The following is a 27,314-nucleotide window of genomic DNA, read 5'->3' on the forward strand; positions in this document are numbered from 1 at the left end:
AAATTGCACTTTGTTGATGGGATTTCTAGATGAATGGTTGCCTTTGAGAAACATGCAGGTCTTAAGGTGAATGTAGGTAGGCGGACTCAAGCCTGTGGTACTGTTGGCACTGCAGGTCTGACACTGCCTCGATGAGCCAATCACGCAATTGGGGTGTGGTCACTTGCACTAGAGCTACTTCTCTGTTGCTATCGCCTGCCTGCTGTTCTGCACGTTAGCTATCCTAGCAGTGACACTAAACGGTCCTCATAGATTCAACAAGGAAAATATGGATAATTATTATCAATTTCCCTAATGATATGTGTAATGATTTCTAGTAGTAGAAATTTAGATTACATTGCAAGGACATATGACAATTTGTCCAGAAAACGTAATATACGTTTTGAAAAACGGGCATAATGATATTTGAATTTTGATCATAGGCTGAAAAATATTGCTACTGTTCTACTCCTCAGCTCATTTATTATACACCACAGGCATTGTATATGCCCTTGTGACACATTTTAAGCATTATGAATATTTTCGTGCTTGTACCATTTCGAAAATAAAAGTTCATTCCATTGCAGTGTGAATTGAAGAAGGAATCTCTCACCTGGTATTCCTGTCGTCACAAGACCACTGACTGAAAAAAACATAGAAAACATTCATTAGAATTTGTTACAACTATTAGCTCGTTGCATATCATTAAACAGAGATAATAGCGAGTGTATTGCGCTCAAATGGTGGGTATTTGTAGATATTTGTTATTGTGGTGGGACTTGCCACACTGTAACAGTAGAATTTATTGTCATCTCAGTTGACCCACAAGTTTGTCCGAACAATTACCACGGGCACCATGAGTCTTTGCACAGAAAGTGCCAAGCTTGAGTAATTCATTCTTCCATAGAGACCCTCCCTTACACCCTTAAAGATAGTGTAGGCAGCATGCTGTATGGTGATTAAAAAGGAAGCTTGTGGGAAATTTCTATAAGAAAGGTTGAAGCTAGGGGTGTGTGAAATTTGCATAGTTTGCTTTTGCAACATTAAGAGACACTTTTAACCATTTGCATGAAATTGTGCAAAAGGCAAAACTAGTCTCTAGTGCTATATTTTAGCAAAAAATATGACCGTGCATGAACATTGGATGCAAGGATGCCTTTAGCGCTAAAAAAATAAAAGCACAACAATCAGAAGTGTTGCAAACAACAGCCACTCACATTCCGGTCGTTCTTCCAGTGCTCTGGAGCTAAAATTCTGCTGGCTTAATTATGCTATGTGGATTAATGGCAAACGTTTGGGAATTTTGCGTAACAAGCATAAAGCAGAAATCCCTAAAATACGACTGCTTAACAGAAATTTCTCTCAAACCTACATTAAAACTTTGTCATGAATGCAAACAAAGGATGCTGATGTAATATGTGTTTTGGGGTGGCAAAACAACAAAAAAGCATTCAATAGTTGAAATGCTTCAGAGAAATATAGGCCCAGACATAGAGACGCTTGCATTCGGGTACAATGAAATCGATGAGAGATGACTGTCAGAGACTTAGAGATCCTGAGTTGATTATTTAAATATCTTGAATTTATAAGGATTGACCTCTAAGAAATACAATAAAATCCATAAACTGCAATTTATGTAGATTTCAGGTTTTCCCCAAAACGATTTCCCTTCTGTCTTATAGATTTCGACATATTTTGAAGGAGGCTTGCTTATATTATGACTCAAGAACCATACACTTCTAAAGAGTCTTTATGTATGACAAGTATGTGATACATGATGTAGAGCCCATCCGGGAGATTCAAATGATAAGGGTACCTCGCTTCATACTGAATGAATCTCTCATGCAGTGGCTTAAAGTTTGTTTAGCTGAAACCACCATTTTATATTAATGTTTTTTGCACAGAGTGATATAAGATAAGGAAACATCTGCATTAGTTTCCAGTTAATCAGTAGCTCAGATCCAATGCCTATATTCTTCAGTGTCCACTCCTTGCTCTGCACCTAGCCTATAAGAAGCAAAGAGAATGCTACTCAAGGGTTAAAGGTGGGACAAGGGATCAAGACTGTGATGTCATCCATTTTGACATCTGGAAGGGTCTCCCAAGTCACAGCACAGTATGGCTCTCTCTTTGTTAAAACAATTAAAAGGCGTGTTTTCAAGATATATTCTAAGCATTAAAGTTTCTTTATGTATTTAAGTCTCTGAAGTCTCCTAAAAGCGACTTGAATGAACGGTTATAAATGCATTATTTGACACTTTCTGAGAAAAATGAAGTGAACAATTACAAACCACTGATGTTTTCAGCAACACATTTGAATCGGAAATTAATGTAAATAAAGGTCTTTACAGAGTTTTCCAGATGTCTTTCATAGCACAGCAACTCACACTTTCCAAACTTCTCTTCCTAATTTATGTACAACAGATGCATCCTGGATTCTTGGAACATGCAGTTTCTTCCTTATCATAAATAGTGTACAGTTTAGTGAGCTGGAAGAGAGTGGCTATTAGTGCTGAATGCCTGTTGACTGGTGTTGTATTGCATTGTGTTGTGTTATACGAAATTGTGATATTTTATCAGAATTTACACAGAGCATTTATGCCAGTACAGTTGGCTCGTGGCACTCAGTTCAGATGTTATCTTTGCTTTCACGTATTGTTTGTGCAGTAGATACAAGTAAAGATATTGTCAAAGATCAGGTTAGGTTGTTTTGCAGTAGTGGCTGTTTTTATACCCAAGTAATTAAAAAAGGTACAATTTAATCTTCAACTATAGGTGAGCAACTTCTGAGCATGGTGCTGCCAAGATGGCAGTGAGGGCTTGAGCTACAGCACGATGAGCCTGACTTTCCATTTCAGTTGTGTTTTCTGGCACGTGTGACGTGACACAATGAACAATTTAGGGTGCCTCATAATGATGTCTTCTGATTTGTGACAGATGTGATTTCTGAAAAGGAATGTTCATCGAGTTCTCCTATGTCTCCTGCCACTGCAGGTGCCGATGCAGTGAGAACTGGTCGTTCACACGGTGAAGGCTCAGGGTGCAAAACACTTTGCGGAGCCAGTGATCTGCCAGAGGTGTGAGGTCAAGCCAAGTTTCTCTGCATCCTCTTGAAGTGTTTCATGTGCCACCCTGGGACCAATGTTGCAGATTTAATATAGCACCCATGTTGGCTTCTTTACTAAAGTTGCAGAAGTGATTGTGCCTTCCTTTGGTTTCTGGGTAAAGATTTATTTGCATACCAAAAGATCAGTGATCCTGGAAGTGAAAAGTCAAGTCACATTATGCAAGCACCGAAGAGCTCAGACAGAGTTGGCCACTGTGGTGTTACTGTTGTCTACTTCCTGTTCTTCTAGTGCAATGTTCCCTGTATTAAACCCATCAGGTAGCCTTTTGGTCATTGTCTTTCATTTTTTTCATTAAATGGCTGTGTGGCTTTGTCAATTAGAGGACACATAATCATTATCAAATCCTCAATGTTTCTTGAAAGCTAATGGCTAGTGTATAAAGTCGAAAGTCATAAAATCAAGATCTCATGGATTTTCAAGCAACCCATTAGGATAAAAGTGCCTGAAATGAGACTCTTCCATAAAGTTATCTTGACAGTTCACCCTTGTGTTGGCTGGAGAAGATGTCCATCCGTAGTGGCAATCTTATCTCTATAATCACTTGCCTGCATTTATGTGAACTCTGCTGTGCAGAAATGGGACAACACTTTTACAACCTCCATGCCAGGTCGGCCAAATCTGTGAAAAGACTCGCTGTGGAACCAATAAAGAAGACACTCAGTCCTCTCTCAGCAAGATTTCAGGATAAATACATGCAAAGGGAGCAGGGAGGTGAACCGAGATGAATGCACCAACCATAGAGGACAGGGTGCACAGCTGACGAGGAATCAAAACCTAAAGAGGATCTTGTCAATTGTCTGCGATCCTTAAAGAATGACATTGAAAAAAGGATTTCCTCAGAAGTGTAACCTGCTATGAAATTGGTAAAGCAACCAAGAAAATCAAAACTGGACAATAACAAAAGGGCATCTCAAATGATAAAACTGAGATTACAACAAAATAAAGGTATAATCGACGTCCTTAGGATGATTTTAGGAGTGTCCTAGACTAATATAACAATACAATTCTAAAAAAAATTAGAAAGGTTTTTGAAGCTAGAAAATAAACCAAAATGAACTCCTAGAAGAAACCATTCACACATTCCAGGCTGAGGAGATTGTCATCTACCATCTCTGCACCTTCATTACTCTTTCCCCGTCTAGACATGGTATGCTCGAGTAGAATTCAACAGGACCAATTATAAAAGTGGATTTGCTGAAATGCAGGAAATGTAAATATGCATTTAATTAATCCCTGACTAAATGGAATAATGAATCTTCCATAAACCAAAAACCAAAACAAAGATTTGAAATTCAATATGAATGGCAATATGGGGTTTGAAACCCTTTCCAAATCGCAAACTGGAAATTTGAAATCAGCATGTAAGAGGTGTTCCTTCCAAACTGCGACTTGGTATATATCTGTAGTTTGTGAGCGAAATTTAAGTCACAAACTATTGATCAGCTCCTAACGCCTAAGTTGATATGGTTACTAAGTCACAAAGAGGAATGGGTCCCCCCAAAAAAATCAAGGTGACAAGTTTGGGGGAAAAAGCAGTAGTTCAGGGAACTGAAAAGTATGGGGCATATTCCCAAACCCAGTGCACCACTGGTGAGTCACTTTTTATGACGCACCAGTGGTGCATAGTGTTGGTCCATATCTAAAAAGCCACGCAAAGCCACTATGCGTGGTTTATCATGGCCTTGTAGATATGGTATAAAGCAACTCAGCTCTGAGTTGCCTTATACTGCATCAGGGAGGCGTACTATGGGCATTGCTGTGGGTGTTCCCATGTAACAACCATGAGTTTTGATGCATTCCCAGATTTACAACAATCTTTAAATCTGGGAATGCGTCAAAACTGTACGCGTCCACAGGGCATTCTGCAGCACACATAGAAAGAAGAAAATGCATCCAAGGATTGTTTTTGTTTTTGCCCTTTCTTGCACAAAAACAACCCTGGTAACAACGCCGACACCCTTCCACCATGATGCAAGGGTGCCTGCATTGGCACTAGGCACTAACTTGTGTGCCAGCGCAGGGGGACAGGACAGAAATGCACTGTATCTTGTTCAACATATTGTGCATTAATCCCTTTCCATGTGGTGCAGAACAGTGCAGAAAAGCCATTTGCTGAGCTGCACTGCTCTGTGCCATGGGGCATGTAATTATGTCCCTATTTTTTTTAATCTGCCCCATTTGCTGTATGAATCTATGGCTGCTTAAAAAAAAAGAAACAAAAAAAACATATTTTGAATACGATAACAGGGATGGAGGTTTGCTGTGACTTACAGGCCACATTTTCTGTAAATGTAGCCAATCACAGGGGGCCATAAATTGGCATCTTAATTTTAATTAGGCAGGTCGTTCTTTGACCACATATAATTCTCTGTTATTCTTGTCGACCAATTAGTACATAGGCCAGGTGACCAAATCTGATTCTATTGGCAAAAAGTTGACATGCATTTCGCAGTCGTTTTTTGGTTATCACATCTTAGTATATCTGGCCTTAAATATATTAGAACCTCATATGTTTAATATTAGACATGGCCAGGAGATAATACTATAGTTGTACTGCTCCTTAGAAAGAAGCGATCAGTTGACACCACCACACATCTCTAAGTTGTGTAACACTGTTTTAAGTGATAGTCTTAGAACTAGAGGCTTTTGTGGCCACTTCATTTAATTGTTTTGCATAACACGTATATCCAAACCACATGGCCTATAACTTACAAAAGTATAAATCATTTGCACGCACAAAGCAAAAAAGGAGCTGCATTTAGTATACAGATAGGCTAGTTGATGGATACCCTTGCGAGAGTAAACTTGGGTGATGCAATTTTTGAACACAGTTAAAGAATGGCATCATGTGTATAGTCAGAGGTGAGACATTGAATATCTTCGATAACTTGGGCACTAGCAAAGTACAAACTAGCTCAGAAGGTGATGTTAGATAGGAGTTTAGATCTTCTCTTTGTAGGTCTAGATAAACTGTAATGATGCCTACTCTTGATTGGTCATTAAAATCTAAATGTGCCAGAGAAAGAAATAACATTTGCAGAAACTGAACTTTACAACTCTGATTGTGTGATTGTGTACATATTTTAGTGAACAGTCAATCGCAGGATAGGGCATTAGCTCTCTCTCTATTACCCTAGCTGAACCTTAATGACAGCTGATACTCAGGGACGTAGCTTCAGGGGGGGTTGAATGGGGGTGAGACACCATTCTAATAATTTTTTAACCAGGTTTGGCCTTTTGGTGATAGTCATGTTGGCTGTGCAGTAACAGTAACATCAAGTCATTGTTACTGCAGACTGAGTAGAGGTGGACAATCCAACATATTAACAGGCAGAACCAAGCCCAAGGCGAACCAAGGGTCAGGCTTGGCTGGAAAAGCCTGTGCTCTAGCCAAGATAAGGAAATAGTTGCATTTAAATCATGCAACAAACATCATGTAAAATAAGATAACATCGTTTTAAAGCAAAGTTTATTTCTTTAACATGCTGATGCATTTAACTTTCATACTTCAGATTATATCACTGCATTGAGAGGTATTTTTAAAACTGTTGGACCTGCCCCTTTTTGCAGGGTTATCCCCAAACATTTTACCTTCTTCCTCCTATTTCTTCTGACCTGTTTTTGTTGGCTTTCTGGACTCTGGGCACTTTACCACTGCTAACCATTGCAGAAGTGTGTATGCGCTCTATCTAAAGTATAGGTGATTGGTTTATCCATGATTGGCATATTAGATGTACTAGTAAGTGCCTAGTATAGTGCACCAGGTGTGCACAGGGCCTAGAAGTCAAATGCTACTAGTGGGCCTGCAGCACTGATTGTGCCACCCACATGAGTAGCTCCTGCAAACATGTCTCAGGCCTGACATTGTAGTGTCTGTGTGTGCAGTCTTTAACTACCATGTCAGCCTGGCAAGTGCACCCACTTACTAGGCCAAACCTTCCCTTTTATTACCAGTAGGTCACCTCTAAGGGTGGCCCAAGGTGGCCAGATGGGCAGAGTGTCGTGTATTTAGAAGGTAGGACGTGTAGTGCTGCATTTTTTATGTCCAAATAGTGGAATACTGCTAATTTCGTTTTCACTATTGCATGAACTATCTGTAGGAAAAAGGATCCCTGTTGCAGTTACCCACCCACTTTTTGCCTGATATTGATGCTGACTTGACTAAGAAGTGTGCTGGGGTCCTGCTAACCAGGCCCCAGCACCAGTGTTGTTTCATTAAAAATGTACCATTGTTTCCACAATTGGCAAACCTGTGGCATACAGATAAGTCCCTTGTAAAAGGTACCAGTGGTTCCAAGGGCCCTGTGACCAGGGAAGGTCCCTAAGGACTGCAGCATGCATTGTGCCACATCAAGGGACCCCTCACCTAACACAGGCACACAACCATTGCAGATTGTGTGTGTTGGTGGGGAGAAAAAGGCAAAGTCGACAAGGCATCCCCCTCAGGGTGCCATGCACACAAAATACTGCCTGTGGCATAGGTAAGTCACCCCTCTAGCAGACCTTAAAGCCCTAAGGCAGGGTGCACTATACCACAGGGGAGAGCATAGCTGCATGAGCAATATGCCCTATAGTGTCTAAGTCTATTCTTAGACATTGTAAGTACAGTGTGGCCATATTAAGTATATGGTCTGGGAATTTGTCAAAACAAACTCCACAGTTCCATAATGGCTACACTGAACACTGGGAAGTTTGGTATCAAACTTCTCAGAATAATAAACCCACACTGATGCCAGTGCTGGATTTATTAAAAATGCACAAAGAGGGCATCTTAGAGATGCCCCCTATATGTTACCCCAATCCTTCAGTGCAAGACTGACTGGTCTGTGCCGGCCTGCCACTGAGAGATGAGTTTCTGACCCACTGGGGTGAAAGCCTTTGTGCTCCCTGAGGCCAGAAACAAAGCCTGCACTGGGTGGAGGTGCTTCACACTTCCTCCCTGCAGGAACTGTAACACCTAGCAGTGAGCCTCAAAGGCTCAGGCTTCATGTTACAATGCCCCAGGGCACTCCAGGTAGTGGAGTTGCCAGTCCCCCTCCCCCTGGACACAGCCCCCACTTTTGGCGGCAAGTCTGGGGAGATAACGAGAAAAACAAGAAGGAGTCACCTCCTCAGCCAGGTCCACCCCTAAGGTGACCAGAGCTGATGTGACCCCCTCCTTAGAAATTCTCCATCTTGCTTTGGAGGATTTAGCCCAATAGGATTAGGGATGTGCCCTCCTCCCCAAAGGGAGGAGGCACAAGGAGGGTGTAGCCACCCTCAGGGACAGTAGTCATTGGCTACTGCCCTCCAGCCCTAGACACTCCCCTAAATCTAGTATTTAGGGCTGACCCTGAACCCAGGAAATCAGATTCCTGCAACCTGAAGAAAGAAGACAACGGAGACAACAACTGACTAGGCCCCAGCCCTACCGGCCTGTCTCCAGACTCAAAGAACCTGCACAGCGACGCATCCAGCGGGACCAGCGACCTCTGAGGACTCAGAGGACTGACCTGTACCTAAAGGACCAAGAAGCTCCTGAGGACAGTGGCTCTGTCCAAATCTACAACCAAGAAACCATCTTTAAAGAAGACTTCAGCCCCACTCCGGAAGCGTGAGTCTTCGCACTCTGCACCCGATGCCCCCGGCCAGAGTCCAGAGAAGCCACCACCACCGCAGAGAGGACCCCCAGGCGACTCCAATGACGTGGACACCCTGAGTCAACCTCCCTGCACCCCCACAGCCCCACAGCGATGCCTGCAGAGAGGATCCAGAGGCTCCCCCTGACCCCGACTGCCCGGTAACATAAGGAACCCGACGCCTGGAGAAGCACTGCACCCGCAGCCCGCAGCCCCCAGGACCGAGAGGAACCAACCACCGGTGCAGGAGTGACCAGCAGGCAGCCCTCATCCTAGCCCAGTGGGTGGATGGCCTTAGATGCCCCCCCCTGTGCCCTGCCTGCATCGCTAGAGTGACCCCCCGGTCTCTCCGTTGTTTCCTATCTACAACCTGATGCCTTGTTCACACACTGCACCCAGCCGCCCCTGTGCCACTGAGGGTGTATTTTGTGTGCTTGTTTGGGACCCCCCACCCAGTGTTCTACAAACCCCCCCGGTCTGCTCCCCGAGGACGCAGGTACTTACCTGCTAGCAGACTGGAACCAGAGCACCCCTGTTCTCCATAGGCGCCTATGCTATTTGGGCCCTACTTTGACCTCTGCACCTGACCTGCCTTGTGTTGCTGGTGCTGGGTGATTGGGGTTGAACCCCCAATGGTGGGCTGCCTATGCCCAGGAGACTGACCTTGTAAGTGCTTTATTTACCTGAGAGACTATTACTTACCTCCCCCTAGGAACTGTTGATTTTTGCACAGTGTCCACTTTTAAAATAGCTTATTGCCATTTTTGCCAAAACTCTGTATACTACTGTTTTGGAACTGTTGATTTTTGCACTGTGTCCACTTTTAAAATAGCTCATTGCCATTTTTGCTAAAACTGTGTATACTACTGTTTTAATTCAAAGTTCCATACTTACCTGTGTGAATTACCTTACAATGTATGTACTTACCTAAATTCTGAATCTTGTGGTTCTAAAATAAATTAAGAAAAGTATATTTTTCTATATAAAAACCTATTGGCCTGCAGTTAAGTCTTTGAGTGTGTGTTCTCATTTATTGTGTGTGTGTGTGTGTGTGTACAACAAATGCTTAACACTACCCTCTGATAAGCCTACTGCTCGACCACACTACCACAAAATAGAGCATTAGTATTATCTAATTTTGCCACTATCAACCTCTAAGGGGAACCCTGAGATATTATATACAGAGTCAACTTCTTACCCATCTCTCTCATATCCCACATCTAAGGGGAACCCTGAGATATTATATACAGAGTCAACTTCCTACCCATCTCTCTCATATCCCATATCTCTCCCATAGGGTAACATAGGAATTGCCATAAATATCTTTTAAGTGTAATTTCTCATTGGAAGCAGATTGAGAAAATGTGTTTGGGGTCTCTGAGCTCACAATTTAAAAATACAACTTAAAACAATAAAATTGGGTTTTGAGCTGTTAAGTTTGAAAACGCCATTTTTAGAAAGTGGGCATTTTCTTGCTTAACCATTCTGTGCCTCTGCCTGGCTGCTGAATACATATCTGGGTCAGGATAACAGTTGGGCTGTTTGTGCATTCACTCTAGTAAGTCACACAAAGGAAGATGAGGTGTTCTTGCATATCCTGATGGCCCATCACCAGGCTGATGGGTCTTCCTGAGCTAGAGTGGTTGAAGGAGCTGAGACTTGCACCTGAATAGGGCTGTGCCTGTCCCCGCTCAAAGCAGTCTCCCACCCCATGGAGTGTGTCTGAGGACAGGGCACGGAAAGGCAGGGTCTTATGCACTACAAAGACTTCTCTTTGAAGTTTGCCTACTTCAAAGATGGAAATGGGTTAAAATACTGGAACTATGACACCACAAAGTTAGAATCCTTCTGGACTGGGGACATTCTGCAAGATGGATGCTGTAGGAGGGACTGCCACTCTGCCTGTTAGTTTGTTGAACTGGCCTGCTGCTTGCTGCTGCTGTTCATCCTGGGATGAAAGGACGGGACTTGGCTTTCCACATACTGCTTCCAAAGGTTCTCCAAGAGCTTGGGCTAAGCTTGTCTCCTGTTAAGAAGTCTCCAGGACATCAAAGACTTCACCTGCCAGCACCTAAGCTTTCTTGCTGAGAGTCATGACTTGCCAAGTGTTGCCAAATTTAGTTCTTAGTGGTGCAACAAGGAAGAAACTAGTGTATCGACTTCGAGAACAACTTCGAAACCAGTGACGCTTTCTGACCCCATGCCACTACCTGTGCTGGAGCTCTGGTCCCCTCTGAGTGCAACAGCTGTAACCTACAAGGCAGGCCCACCTATGCGGCAGCACCTCTGAAATCTCATCACAGTGTGAGTCTGGGGTCCAGTGTCACTGATGTCAATGGCACCCGACTCTGCTGCAGCACCTGTGGGCTCGTGGTGTGATTACAACACCATAAAGTCAATGCCACGTGTCTTGACCTGCTGGATTCATCGACTCCGTCTTGTTGTAATGAACCAAAGTCACGCTGCCAATGTGGCATCACTACTCAACAACTGTGAGGAATCGACGCCTCGCCTCCCCTGCCTAACAGTAAGGAACCAACGTCTCACCTCCCCGGTGGCAGTATGGAACCAATGCCACACTGGCTCCAGCAACGCCTCACCTCCCTGGATCGCCCTCCATTGTGGGTGGTGCCAGACTGTTGGAAGCAACTACATCAAGCAGTTTTGATAGCCCCAGTGGGAGCTTTTGTGTTTAAAAGCGCTACACTACATTTAATCTTGGAAAATGCGTATCTGTACTTGTGCATATTAGATTCTTATCATTTTGGTCTTGTTTTACTCCAATAAATATTGACTATTTTTCTAAACTGGTGTGGAGTGATTTTGTGGTGTTTTCACTGTCTTTGTGTGTGTGTGTGTGTGTGTGTGTGTGTGTGTGTACAGATACTTTACTCATTGTCTGCAAGATAAGCCTAACTACTTGAGCCAAGCTACCAAGGGGTGAGCATACCCTGACTAGAGTGAGTGGCCCTCATTGGAAAGGGTGCACACCACTGTCAACTCGAGACCCCATTTCTGACAAAAACTAATAGTTTTAAAACAAAGTTAGAAACATTCATGCCTCTCCCCTTGATGATAACAATATCCCAAATGAACTCAAAGGCACGTAAGTTGTCCTGTGTAGCCCTTTTGATGCCTAGATTCTGATTAAAGTTGGATCAAATTATAGTCTGTTAAACATAAGAGATTTTGGTACAGCACACTTCCTGAACTCGCACATTTGAAGGCACTCTCATTTGTGCTAGTGAAGAAATAGGAGGCCTTATGAAATAAAATATGTACCTAGGATTACACAATTTGTTCAAGCGAGGAAGCCAAAAATAACCTCAGTGTTTCTGGTTTCAGATTGTGCAATTCAACTACTAGATGGGTATGCCTTACTCTTGCTCATTTTACATGAAAAGTCAGTGCTTTGTCAATAATTCTTAGTGCATGTGTTTAGAACACGGGACAGGCAGACACTACATGAAAGATCAGCTTGTTCTAGGTTCCAGGGTCCAAGAGGACCTTGAGATGAGCCAGAGCAAGGCATTTGGCTTACACTTTTCAGTAGCTTGCTCACCTCTAAGACTGAGCCTGATAGTTCAGAGTGACCTACGAAGATGTGTGTGTTGAGCAGGCAAGGTAGAGGGCATAGATCTGATTGAACCCCTGTCCATCATTCACTACACATCAGTGTGCCACCTTCAGGGATTTAAGAGGGTTGGGCCTTGTCAGATCAAAACGCTGAAATGGATCCCAATTGGTTCTTAAATTCATGTCTTTTATATGCAAAAGTAATGCTTGAATTCCCGATGACTATAGAAAGCCTTGCAGTTATCCACAACAGTGATACAGTCCCTGCTTACATTACATTTTGCCTTTATCTTGTGTTCTCTAAGAGTATTTGTTTTTTTATATGTTGCATTTCTTTTGTTTTTTTATGCAACATATGATTCCTTTTTGTGAACGAATCCACATGAAGGCGTTTGTGCGAGTTCCATTACCGAGTGAGTGTTCATGGTGGGATAAGAGTGAGACCTCTGGAGACGAGTCTGAAGGTAGAATGAATTTCTCGAAGTGACTGTCGGTGTGTTATAAACATGTTCAGATTTGATGCACGTGCAATCTGGGCTACTGAAAAGCCTGCTCTCGCTGCCCGTACCCAAATTCACCTGCTGATATCAGGGAATGGCTTATGCTAGCCTGTTCTCCTGGGCCTCTATGCCCTACATTGCACTGAGAAAGATCTGGACTAGAGAGAACAGTATAGTTCAGACTATCCCTCAGAGGCACTGCACTACCTGGGCTTACTTTTCCAAATAACTGAAAACCAACCCTGACCCTTATCCATTACCTGTCCATTGGCTCCAGCCGACCCTATGCTTTTTAGGGGGGTGCACCTCGTTGCTTATTTGGAAATCTGAGCTCTACGCCTCCTAAAGTTAGTGACAACCCTATGCCCTTACTGATGTGGGTTGGCCAGTAAAATGTAGAAGTGCTCAGCGAAGATAGCATCATCGGACACTGAACATTACAACATTGTTGATATATATAGCGTGATGAAGAGAACTCGACCATTCCAGGACAGATCTTGCTACATTGCTACAGGTAACTGTTAGAAATGTATACCTATGCATTTTAATATAAGTTCATCACATCATGTAGTTAACAAAAAGGAGGCGTTGGGGAAAATGATGTTCACGTAATGATATTCAAAGGATGACAGCTGATTTTCACATAAAATTACGTTTATGGCTATTGGGGTCTGTATTTATCTTCGGGGAGAAATACTTCAAATGTAACGCTGAAGTTCAATTAACTTTACATGTCTTTTGTAAATAAATGTATGCCTCGTCTAAATTATCATTCGGTTGAACATTTCTGTTTTTGATTGATTTTCTATTGTAGTCGCTATGTATCATGTTTTGTCAGCTCAAAGAGGACTCATTCACTCCACTTTAGCAATTAGTTGTAAATGAGCCGCTAGTGCCCCTTAGCTGAGCACTCACCACCACTGACATCTGTTAAACAAGACACAAGTGGTGCCCGCTAGCATTTGACTCAACTTCCTCACCTGCTGTGTGGGGCTTGGCAGCTGTCAGGCCTTCCTTTCCTGGTCTAGCAGGCTTCCTGGGGTTCAAGTGACGCAGGAATGTGAGGGGCAACGGTGCTGGTCCAAAATGTCCTATGTTGCGCTAAACCTCGTTTTGCCTACAGAGGCATTGTTGTGCTTCCGGGTGCAGTGCGGCTCTGCCTGATTGTGTCATATGAACTTAGCACCACATTTGGAAAATCCAGGTGATTAGTTGGAAACGGCGATCCTACACCCATCTTGGCTTTGGTCATTGATCTACAGGTGTACAACAGAGGGTGCCAGCTAGGTGTCTTTGACTATACAGTGTGGAACGACATCAAGGTATTTAAACACTTATTAGAGTGCAGCTGAACTGGAGGTTTTTTGTCTAGTGCTGGTGGGTGCCCCTACATGTCACTGAGGATGTATGGAGCGGCATCCCGGTCTCCTCACTCTTTTGGGTATGCAGTTTTGTGTAGGACGAAACTTGCTGTAGTCCTATGTTCATTACTCATAATCCCTCTAGCCACTGGTGTCCAGTTCTTTTTTGACCCACAAATTAATCTGATTATATCAGTGACTCTGGACCATGTAACGTTCTCCGTCCTAGCAGCTCGTAACGTCATTGATCGCCTCCCCTCTCCCACCCCCTCCACTTGCCAGAGCTATGCCTGTGCTGTGCTTTTTCTCTTTCAAATCCAATCCAAGTTTGTATCCTTTTTCCATGACAGTTAACATCTTAAGTACCACATTGCCAACGCATAGAATGTTGAAGTAGAATTCATATTTTTGATAATGAGGCCCCATGGTATGAGTGACTTGTTGGGTTTATAGATCTGGGTGGCTGCATTCTGGTGGTACATCAAAGTATGAGTTTTCACTGCCCTGCTAATCTTCTTTCTGTGCAGCACTTAATGCCTCCTGCATTGCTCAGGAAGTTTTCTGATGCACAAGCCTATCTACATAACCACTACCACCAAATCACTAATGTATCCATCCACTTATTCATCCGTTTACTCACTCATCCACCCAATACATCATCTGTTTCACAAGAATTAATTTAATCACATATTCACTCAGTCATCGAACTGCTAACACATTTGCTCACTAACCCATACATCTTTACATCGAAAGATCGATCTTTTCTCACTGCTCACACCACACATTCATCTACCCATAGTTATCAATCAATCTACTCACTTCTTCATACACCAATTTACCATCCACACTGCCACAGGACTTCAGGAATTCAAAACAAATTCAATTTACCCATCAACCCATGCACACGCCCGTACATTCACTCGCATTAACCATATTATAAGGCAAGGAACATTCGAGAGAGTGTCAGTCAGGCAGCACCGAGTCAGTGGCATATAGTGATTTCAGTGAAGAAAGAAAAAACACCATACATTTCAAGCGGTTATTTGAGCAAATTTGATGAATGTTTGCTGGATGAGCAACGGAATGGGATCACTGGCGGCGTCCTTGTCAAAAATATCTTGGGGGTTGTCTTGCAACATTTGCCAGTGCCGCTTTTTTCCCTAATCCAGTGCTCATCTAATCCCTTTCGATCTTCACCAATGTCCCTTTTATTTGATGTACTGATTTCAAGAACAGGAGATTGTGGCTTTCAGAGAGCTGTTAGTCGAAACGCAGGTGTTTCCTTAAGTCCTTTCACCATAAAGCTAAAAAAATATTGTTCCATGAGAATGGAACCCAAACACACCAGGGCGATCTTATGAGAAGTCCATGACTTAATGATAAGGGCAGACAACGACCGCAGTAAGTAATCCATTTTCTGAAATGGAACGCGTGACTGTGGGCGATAGGGCAATGAAATGTGACAGTACTGTTGGCATTGGCAACGGCAAACTTTGACATAAATCTACTGTTGAAAGGGTTACTTGGCAGATGAAAATGAAACAGGCCAGAGAGCAAGTACTTCCTACAACTAAAGCGATTCAATGTAACAGGTTAAATGTTTTTAAAGAAACACATCCATGGTTGCCATTCCTAAAAACAGATGTGGGTGTTTCTGCCAATAATTCCAACTTAATTTGGTGTATAGAAGTAGCACTCTGGGATGACCTTCATACGTGTTTTGTGATTACCATTTTCTACCAACAAATATTTTAGGCAACTCTCTCAAGACTTCACTCCACTGCAGATCTGTGAACCGTAACACAGAGATGAACGAAATATTGAATCAATATTTACTTCCAGTCACAAACCTTTATTGCTTTGGAAAGCAGCCTTAAAGTAATGCAAACAGCACTTTTTGTGCTACTTTGTGTCAATGGGGCGTCCCGTGAGTGGTACATGGACATTCCCATGCTGCCACTCGTTGTTTTTGTTGCAAAGCCTACCTAATGACAATGGTCGACAGGGCTTTGTTCTAAAAACTAAAAATAATGCCTCCTCGAGACAGGCACTCAGAAGGAGAAATGTTTTTATTTATCCTAACTTTTCATACTTTCTGTGAGGGCTGCAGTCTCCAGCCAGCCACATACAATGTTGCAATAGCTCTGTAGGATTGGTATGGCGTTCCTACTCTGGTAATAGGACTGCCTGTTTATGATGGCAGCACTGCAGAGTGTGGGAGACGGAGTGCAGCCCACACCTTTAGTAGCTGTGGGCCTAATCCTGGATAGTTCAGAGGGCCTCACCCAACCTCCTATTCTACTGGGGTAAAAGGTGATTATAGCAACCTGAACATGACACTCCGACTACCCAGCAAAGTCATGAGAGCAGATCATACCCCTTTCGCTCAGTTACTCATGCATGCCAAGGCATGATGCAAAGATGCGAGATAGGTGTTTAATATATTTATTTAACTAATCACAATCTAGCATAGAAAGAGTGAGCTGTGATCACTAGGCAGATAAAACAAAGCAAGTTAATCAGCATTACAATCAGGGTAAAGACATAAACAATCCAATCATGATGAATGTGGCTCCGGATGGGTTAGAGGTTCTAGAAGTTCCTACCTAACTCTATGTCTATATCTGAGAACAGAGTGGTTGTACGTAACCCTCTGCCTGGCCCATATAAGGGATTAGCCCCTGACCCAAACTAGGATAGAGTGTCAGGAATCAGCCTATGGGGTGGAAGGCAATCCTGTTAGGGAGCTGAAAGATCAGCACCAGCCGAGCTGCATGTCACACACCTTGTGTCCCAAGATCTTCGTGGCCAGAATGCCCCCTGTCCTCCTCAGGCCATTGCAAGGTTTCAACAATAATACGTACCACCCCGGGATACAGTTCTGATGTAATGCTGCGTCTGAGTGATAGAAGCTGCCTCATGTATGGGCAACACAAGCTATAATATCATGTGCTGCTTTCGGTAACCTTGGACAGAAAGTACTTTTTACATCTGTCGTGCAAAGGCTAATCTAAAAGAGCAGCATGTTCCTTGCTTTTCTAAAATAAAACCAAATTGATAAAACGTACAAGAGCCCTTCCTAAAAGCAGTCACACTAACATGAATAAAATGTGAATAAAAACATAAGCTGCAAAAACTATGCTAAAACAGGGGTGACAAACCCAGGTCCTAAAACTGTCCTCATTACAGTATGTCTATTCATAGTATTTTGTTCTGGAAGTGTACCCTTCCAGTAAAAACCCTATGCCAGACATCACACATGCGCGCTGTGATGCAAAGATGTCTGAATGGTGCTAGGTAGCCTGCCTGTGCACCAGCACTGGGGAAGGAAGCAGCAGGGTCATATTCTTTGTAGATATGGGTCTGTGATGTTCTTCCCCGCAGAGCAGCGCTGTTAAAACCTAGTTGTAAGGCTAGCATTGGTCTTCAATAATAATGAGTGCCCATTTAGAGGTAGAAAGCTTTGGCAGGAAGGCAGGTTTTGATGGGTTTTTATTTAATGTCAAATTTTGTTGTACAGAACTGCAACTAGTTGCTGTGTTAAAAAAAGCTTCGCTGTACCTTGTGAGGAAATTATATATATTTTCCAGGCAATTGTTTCAGTTTGCTGTGACTCTTTCAACAGACTTAGGAGTCATAAGATAAGAAGGATATTGCTTTAATCTTTAAACTCATTTTCTCCCCTGCACAAAAAGCCACCTTTCTCGGTAAGCATTGTCAAAGATAATAGGTGCGGCTTTTACAGTAAATTGTTGAAGTACGAAGGAGTCAAAGTGTAATAAGGAGGCAATTTTGTGCCTTTTAAATTATTAACACATCAACGCGCATTTGAAGACAGGAACACAAAAGTAAATAGGGTAAAAAGGTTTGCACACGTTAGTGTATTTGATTTTTTGCGATTTCGCGCTTGTCACAGTGCGGTGGTGTGCTGGAGATAGCATTATCTTCTAATGCAGCATAAAATAGGCTATCGTGACAGTTGGGATTTGATGCAAACTCTTTGGGTGTCTTGTTAGTGTATTTAAGCCTGGGGGTAAACTCAGGGCTCATGAAAAAAAGTGCTTCACAATATGCTGTGCTACCTATATTCTTTCATAAACTAATCTGTGGTTCTGCAAATGTTACCATCACAACCATTTTAGATGAGTCTTGAGTACAGTTTATGAAATGCTCTGAATAGAACCAATCAGATTCTAATGTTATTCCTTAACTATTTCACTCTTTCTGAGGAGCATAGAGTTAGAATCACTCGTATGAAGATTTTATTCCAAAACGTCTGTTTCTGGTTCATCTACACTAAGTTGGTATCTAGAAAAGGGTCTGGTTTTCGAAAGAGCCTGAGGGATGGCAGAGAGGGGCATTAGTGTCCCCAAGAGACAGTGTGCTGAGTTAGTAGGTTAACCATACACCATAAAAGGTTGGTGTTTTAAGATGCAGCACACTGTGGCAGACTAGTGCAGCTGTGGTGTGTTTTTGTGTGTGTGGGCTAGTACATCGAGGGGATTCAGTGTCCCCAGGATGCAGTTCAGTGTGGTGTGGGGGTTTAGAATCCTACGATTCAATGCATTTTGGTGCTTTGTGTCAGCTGGAAGCAATGCAGTGTGATTTTTAGTTTTCCTATGATGCAGCGCTTTTTGGGGTCGAGCGCAAAGCACTCCGTCCCTGATGTAATCTCTCTGTGGGCTTGTAACAACACCCACGTCAAGCCAATCAGTTTGATTGGTTTGTGGGCTTGCCTTTTAAAATTAGCTTGATTTAATTAGTGAAAGGCATGTCTAGGTCATGCCTTTTCTGGTGTTTAGCCCGCCTCGAGCACACCGGTAAACTACTGAAAACATACAGGGCTCCTTGTTTTCAGAATGGTTTGTGTACTATTTTTATTCTCTTTATTTCATAGGTAGCATGATCTCGCTGGGCAGTAGTAGAGCGATTTGCACGACATCGACCCTGTTACATGGATAATTGCACTTTTGCCAGTTATATGGATAATTGCACTTTTTCCAATGAGTTTCACTGTGAGCGAAGTTCTGTTTCCTTTTGTCTGTTTGCCTTGCACTCATGGTGACCGTCGGCTCACTTATGTGAAACAGTTTTACTTTTCAGTTTATGTGGCAAGAAAAGTCCAGTTAGGAGTTTGCAAAGCTAATAGCTTTAACTTGAGTAAACGTGAGACCCATTGCATTGCAAATGCTTGTTAAAGATTGTGTCCCTGGGATGCAGTGCTATAAGCTTGCAATAGTGTACCTTTATTAAAGAAAGCCTCAGCCATTTATAAGCTGAATAGCAATTAGGGACCCACCTCTCTAATTCATTTTCCTTGAAGGATTCCGGAGAAGTAAGTAAATTGTGAACTCACATCTCTTTTTACAGAGAATAATCTCCATCTGATTCAGTCAAACCCTGCCCAGAACGGATCCTCCTTGATCTTTCTACAGCCTTTGATAGCATTACCCCTGGGTTTCACCTTGATTCATCCAGATAACACAGGGATACTTGGATTTCTTCCAGTATTCCCTGTTGGTTTCAATATGTTGAACTTCGTGTGGCCTGTTAAAATCTTCTTCTAAGTGTCTTACCTGTGGTGTGCCTCGGGCTCATTCCTACTCATACTCTTTTCAATGATCACATTTATATAAGGGCTATAATATCTGGTCCTGTGGCCTCTTCTTGACGCCACACGCAAATTACACTCAAATTGTCTCTATAATGATGACATTGGATCAAGTCAAACTTCTCTTGATTTTTGTCATATGGCACACTCTAAAACAAAATGGAAATTACACAGAATTACTCAGTTTCAGTTATTCTTCTAATGGCTGTTGGCCTGTACTGCAGTCCCCATATTTGGGATCCACAGCAACTTTCATTAAAACTGTAAGAAAATGCATTTTATTTTTTACCGGTTATTTAATTACATTTATAAAGTCTCTTCCGTCAGTTTTCTTTTACCCCAGAATACTCAATTATTTCCCTTAAACTACTGGAAATCAGTTAAGCAAGCCATTATCTTGTCCTGTTTGGATTCTGGGAATTCCTTGTCCCTCTGTTTCACCACCTACCTCCACTGTTGATTGATAACCATTCAAAATGAAGGGGCACATAGTATTCTAGGCCTGGCTGCTTGTTCTTTTTTGTCTGGTCATTTAAGCTCTGTCTCAGAATGGCTATCCATAACCAAATGTTCTATTTTCAAATGATTGGGTATTTGCCAACAAGCCGTTCAACATCAAGGTCCAACATATCTATAGCAGTATTCCTCTTGTTGCATCCCTTCACATATCCTCTGATGCTCTTCTGCCCATCTACTAAAGACTTCCATTACCTGGATTGGTGACCCCGTTGTCTCATTTCTGGCTGCCAAGAATTATAACACTACTTTCTCCTGTATGTATATAGTATTGCTATATTTATTATGTGAATCTAGCCAAAAGACAGCAGAGCTGCTTCTATAAAACATCTCAGCCATAATATAATATACTGGAAAACACTTAATACCTTTCTCTTCATTTCCTCTTAGTGAACTCTGTACCAATTAGTTTTTTCCAATAGTACAAGAATTTCATCCAGAGTAGCAGTGTCATCTAGCGATACCTGACAAATTCAGTCATTCATTCAATTCTGAAGAGGTGGCATGCATGGTAATCAGGAAATAATGTGATCTAGCAGTGTCCCCGATGTAGTGTAGTTGAACAGTACATATGGGGTGCAGTACAGCACCCTTGGGGTGCTGGGCAATGTGATGGTTTCATGTCTCTAGGATGAAGTGAGGTGCATTTATCCCCCTGTGATGTTGTCTAATGTCCATTGGAACTAGTGAAACATGTTTCGTAAATGTCCCCTGGATGGAAAGCAGTGTGATTTGTAAGTGTTCAGATAAATTAGTAGAGTGTACTAGGAAACTGTGACTAAGGTCAGGAGTAGTAATAAAATCGTATCAGATATACACACACCACTCAAATGATAAATGCAATACCATCAACAATCTATTTCTTGTTAGAAAAGATGAACTAGATCATAGAGCACATTGATCACACTAAATGAGCAACCACCTGCAATTTTGTCACATTCTGCAATACTCCCAGTTTTACAATTTTCAAAACAGTCGCATATGCATATCTCCCAGACATCCGTTCAGGGCTCAAAGAGGCCTTCTATGTAGAAAACATTGTTATCTCATCCATCCTAAAATCTACTGCCACAGAAACATTGATAACTCTCCTAAATATAATCAATGCCTCATTCACACTAGACACCTTCCCAGACTCCCTCATGCCAGGTCACATTTCCCCCGTAGTCAAAAAGCCCACACTGTACCATAGGGAACTGGATGCCATCAACCTTTCAATTGGCTGCCTACAGTTTATAGTTTGTAGAAATGTCAGCAGCCATCCATTTGCTTTTGCACACCTGCCACCTTATTCACATCTATTGATCATTCATGAGACCTTGCTGCAGCCCTGAGGGAGGTGACTTCCTCAACTGACAATGCCTCCCTCGTGTAAGGTGAAGGTGATCCGGGCTGCCTCATACTGCTCTTTCCACAGCAGGCTTTGATGCTACTGATCAGGAACCCATAATCAACATCCTCTCAATAAACATGGGGTTCAGCAAAGCAGTCAGTGCTGCACTAGCTATGGGGCGCTTTTGTTGGCTGGCAGGGTGGGGCCCCATTTCACTGCTGTGGGGGCTGGTTTTTTTGCTGAGGAATTGCCAGCCACATTCCTACAAGCAACACTTCTAAATAAATAACACATTAACAAATGGTTTTACAGCATTCCCACTTTGCAATCCCCAGCAGCAAATCCAGCCCCCACCCTGCCAGCCCACTGAAACATCTGTTGCCCTGTAGGCCAGTCCGGCCCTTAAAACAGCATGCTAATGATTCTCCTTCTTGCTCTCTAATTAAGCCTGATAAATACATTCTATCCCTCATTTTCAAGAAGCCTGCATAGACCCTCATGGTTCTCTCCTCTCCTGAGTTGAATTCATGCTGTACATGGATTCTTCACCAGTCATAGGATTTAAATTAACCAAAATGTGGATCAGACTCAAATGTACTTCAAAGAATCCACTGTCACGGAAACTAACTAGCCATCATGTAAACATGCATGTTAAATGAAGTTACAGCCTTAAAGAACAAACCTCATCGTCAACACCAGCAAATTAGTCCTGGACTCACTCAATACCATGCAACTGGATGGAGTTCCCCCTAATCTTCATTATTGACCCATTCTTCAAAACTTACATGGCAAAGGAAATGCAGTAAGCAGTAAGCATGGTACGGACTTCCTCTCCTGTGCAGGGCCCAACCAGTCCATTGCAGATTTTAGAACCACTAGGCAAGACTCGGTTCTCTAGCATATGAGCATAGACAATATCAATCTCATTAGAATACCAGATTTGATATTTTCACCAGTGAAGACAATCCTCCTTGATGCTACTGAATGTATCTACCAGTGGCTCAAGAAACTTGGCCACATCACCCCCTTGTGAGAGACCTGAACTGGCTACACTTAAAAATGCATTATTTTGAAGACCTGTTTTGCCATATATAAGGCACTAGCAAACAGAGAAATTGAACATCTTCAGGAGTAAATAATCACACAAAGCCTAGACTTTACTAAATAACGTCAGTAAATAGCAGAAGAACCTCTCCAAATCCAGAAACAAACCTTCTCCATTAGTTCACCCAACATAAGGAGCATTCTCCACATTTCAGACTTAACTTAACCCATGGCTTTTGCAGTTCAGGGATGAACTGTAGATACCTTTTCCTCTTCTCTCGCTTTTTACACAGTTTTGAATTGGCCCCCATCTCTCTATAGGTTGCACTAGGATTGCACAATGGTAAGTGCTCTGTTAATGTCAGCGTGGTTTACAGTGTATAATATATAACAAACATGTAAGCATGATTGTAAATCAGACAGCTTTGCAGTACAAAAATGCTGCATTTTGATTGACTCCTAGCTGATAAATGTATGCCCAGAAGATTCATAGCTAATACATGTAGTAAGCCTCATTACAATATCTACCCACATATTTATTTGACCTCATGCCATAACAGCTGCCTGTGAAGATGTCAGTTCTAATAAAGAACTAGAATGTTCACCTTGCTCACAGAATTAATCTGCCCTAACAGACATGCAACTGTGGATTGCAAATTTTGAATTATTCATTTTCCCAAGGATATGGCTGAATATGTGCATGAAAATGTATCTTACCTTTGCTGTTACAAGTTCATAAAAAAGAATACCAGATATCATTGATTTTCATTTGTATGTATTAGGGCCCATATTTATACTTTTTGACGCAAAACTGCGCTAACGCAGTTTTGCGCCAAAAAAATTAGCGCCGGCTAACGCCATTCTGAAGCGCCATGCGGGCGCCGTATTTATTGAATGGCGTTAGCCGGCGTTAGCCGATCGGCGCTGCCAGGTGTGCGTGAAAAAAAACGACGTACACCAGGCAGCGCCGGCGTAGGGAAAAATGGCGTTTGGGCGTCCCAAAATGGGGCAAGTCAGGCTGAGGCAAAAAAATCATCTTAACCCGATTTGCGCAATTTTTTTGGGCGCCCAGACGCCATTAACATGACTCCTGTCTTAGCAAAGACAGGAGTCATGCCCCCTTGCCCAATGGCCATGCCCAGGTGACTTCTGTCCCCTGGGCATGGTCATTGGGCATAGTGGCATGTAGGGGGGCACAAATCAGGCCCCCCTATGCCACAAAAAAAGAAAGAAAAAAAAATACTTACCACAACTTACCTTTTCTTCCCTGGGATGGGTCCCTCCATCCTTGGGTGTCCTCCTGGGGTGGGCAAGGGTGGCAGGGGGTGTCCCTGGGGGCAGGGGAGGGCACCTCTGGGCTCATTCTGAGCCCACACGTCCCTTAACGCCTGCCCTGACCCAGGCGTTAAAAAGAGGCGCAAATGCAGGTTTTTTTGCCCCGCCCACTCCCGGGCGTGATTTTTGCCCGGGAGTATAAATACCACACACATGCCTGGGAGTCATTTTTTAAGACGGGAATGCCTACCTTGCATCTCATTAACGCAAGTAAGGTGTTCACGCAAAAAAAGGACGCTAACTCCATGAACTTTGGCGCTAGACGCGTCTAACGCCAAAGTATAAATATGGAGTTAGTTTTGCGTCGAATTTGCGTCGAAAAAAACAATGCAAATTCGGCGCAAACGGAGTATAAATATGCCCCTTAATTTGTTCAGAGTTTGAAAAGTGTGCAATCCTTGTCAGCCTAATTTTTCTGTTTGATTTATGATGTTACAAGGTAGCTGGACTTCGCAGGGCTCTCTTTCTTTAACTATTTTAGCATCTTTAAGAGTATATTCTACTTTGTACCTAACCTGAAACTCTTGGGTGGTAGTCTCCCAAACATTTTGTCTTCGCCCTTTTATGTTCTGCTGAATTGGTTTTGTTGGCTCTAGGACTCTGTGCACTTTACTGCTAACTAGAAACACTTTAATCAAAGCATGTCCTGAGAACAAACAAGAGACAGGGACCTGCCTGCAAGCCCATCCGAAGAAGTCTTACCTGCAAACCAATCCAATGAAAATCCATTGCTGGTGGGATTGACTTCACCAAAGCACCCACTTTGTTCTTCTACACAGCACCAAATCCCTTTCCTTTCATGTGATCTCTTGATGATGATATCTGGCCTAATGGAGCCCTCTTCCGCTATAGCCTGGAGCCTTGTCCCACTGTGGTATTTCGAGCTCCATAAAAACTTTGATGTAGTAGAATTGTTTTTGCTTCCCCTAATGTCACAGTGATCATCTATACTTGACAGGCGTTGCATTTTTGGTATTTGAAGTACTAACAGATCTGCAGTAAAGTGGTGAACTGAAAACCTATATTAATGTGTGTTCACTGTAGAACAGAGAACTAAAGTGTGGTGGTACAGCTTTTAAACTTCACGTATCATCAATTAATCCAATTCTGTGTATTTTTTTTATGATGTTATGTTAATTAATAGTCTGCACTACAACAACAATAGATTTCTGAAGAGAAATGTTTTAAATGTTACATGGAAAAGTCGAGATTGCAGTTCCGCACTATACGTCATACAGTGTATTAAAAGAGTTACTTCATTATAAAACTACTGTAACATGAACACTGACAAAACTATCTGTGATAAATTCATAATTCGGAATGCTATATGTGCATTATTTGCATAAATGAATGTCCCATTTTAATTCACTTTGCTTAGCCTGAGTGAGGCCTGAAAGGCCCTGTTTCCCGACTGTGCAGAAAATGTTTAGTCATTCTTGCTAACGTGTCATTCTTATTAGGCTTCCTTCCCATGAAATGTTAGCTTGGAAATAGATGTACTATTGTTTCACATATAATGAGCCTGAGAAATTAACCTTGAGCCCAGTACATTCAGGAACTGGGGAAGAAAAATGTCTACATTTGTTTCAACCCATTCAGATGAGCTAAGATGAATGCCTTTCCCATGTCGGTAATGGGAATCTTTACTGTAGTGCAGTTCCATGTCATATGACAGACTTTAATTGGACAATTACACATTCCGCATCATGTGGAGTGATGGATGAATGAACCATTTTGCACTATGGACTTTAATCTACTGTTCCTCAGCTGGATCAGCAGCATTATGCTCCTCGCCCCTTCCTCAGCACACCCTTTATTCTAGACCCCTTGGACTCAGAGAGGTACAGTCCTCTCTACCCTTATCTCTTCTTTCAAATGCTTTGCTGAAACTTAGAAATGTTCCTCCTGACCCAAAGAAAAAGACTCTTGACAGAGCTTCTGAAATGCTGACACCTTCCCTTTTTACCTACTTTTTGTCAACTTTGGTTAGTCACCTTTTGCCCCAGAAGTCAATTTTCCATATTCTTTTTGTTCTTTTGCTTTTAAGTTTTTGTCCACATATGTTTAGCCCAGCACATGTCAACTTTTCACTTGCTAATCTGTAGGGATTTCTCTTGCCATAGTTAACTAAGTTTAGGTGACTTTAAAATTGCCGTAGTGCTTAAAAGAACTGAACAGTGATTATTCTCTGTACATCAGATTATCCTTCTGATGTTTTGTATTGCTTTTCGTTGAGTGTTTAGTCCTTGTGATGCTAGTTCGTTTGAATTTTTTTAATCTCCTTGGTCAACCAATGGTGATTCTGTATCTTTGTAACTTTGTCTGAAGAACTGTCTACACAACTTTGAGTTTGTAATAAAATCCCTTAATCTTATTTCAGTTAGGAGTTTCCTTGTGCAGCCACAAGGGTCATACTGTCATTTAAATTATGTTGATTGAAGAGATCCTGATTGAATTATTTCTCCACCCCTTCATGCTGGGTGAAAAGATTTATTGACCTTGTTTAAAGCATAACCCTTCAGAAAAAATATGCATTATCAACTTCGAAGTCTGAAGGTAAAAAACCTTTATGAGGCTCTATGATGACCAGCACCCCATTGATCATGACAATGAATACCTTGGCCTGAAAATCCAGCTTTACCCACCATTGTCCACAGCTTCAGTGAGAGTTCGTACAACCGATCCCTGTTGTCAATGACTCATGCTTGGAGGGCCTGGCCCCACTGAGACTCCACTGTTTCAAGAATTATTTTTTAAATTACTTCTAAGTCCGAAGGTGAGCAGAGACCAGACCCAATCTACCTTTGTATCCGACCCATGCTCCATTGCGGTTGGGCTTAAACTTTGACTTTGACCTTATCTCATGCGACCAGACACCCGGGGTTGGTGCTTCGTTCTTTTTGGTGCAAGATTTTACTAAAACTTCAAAATTCATATCTTTGGTTCCACTAACGGGAATTTGTACCTTTTGGGGTAATTTTATTTACTAAACTTTACTCTATTTTTCTAAGTTGGTGTGGGATTTTACTTGTGTTGTCTTTTCACTTGGTTGCTGTTTGTGTGCTACATAAATACTTTAAACATTGCGTCTAAGTTAAGCCTGACTGCAATTCTGCCAAACTACCAGAGGGTCAAGCACTGGTTAATTTAGTGACTTTTTGTGGTCCACTCTGACAAGGATTGTGCTTGTCGCTTGTTTCCGCCTCGCTAAACCAATAACCAATTTCTTGCACTTTGAATGACTCAAAACCCATTTATACTCTTACATATATTTTAAACAGCTGGGTTCAGATCTGCTTTAAAATCTCACTGC

At 42.3% G+C, this 27,314-nt stretch overlaps 1 protein-coding gene across 1 annotated transcript in view; it reads right to left on the bottom strand.

Moving 5' to 3' along the window:
- RAMP3 (receptor activity modifying protein 3) overlaps positions 1-27,314 on the bottom strand; it is a 1,176,415-nt gene that overhangs the window by 750,391 nt on the left and 398,710 nt on the right. Inside the window, exon 2 of the mRNA XM_069216221.1 lies at positions 593-622. Within this exon, the coding sequence (XP_069072322.1) occupies positions 593-622 (30 nt within the window). The remainder of the gene's footprint in view (positions 1-592; positions 623-27,314) is intronic.

This window comes from Pleurodeles waltl, chromosome 2_1, assembly GCF_031143425.1.
Source record: "Pleurodeles waltl isolate 20211129_DDA chromosome 2_1, aPleWal1.hap1.20221129, whole genome shotgun sequence".
Lineage (NCBI taxonomy): Eukaryota > Metazoa > Chordata > Amphibia > Caudata > Salamandridae > Pleurodeles > Pleurodeles waltl.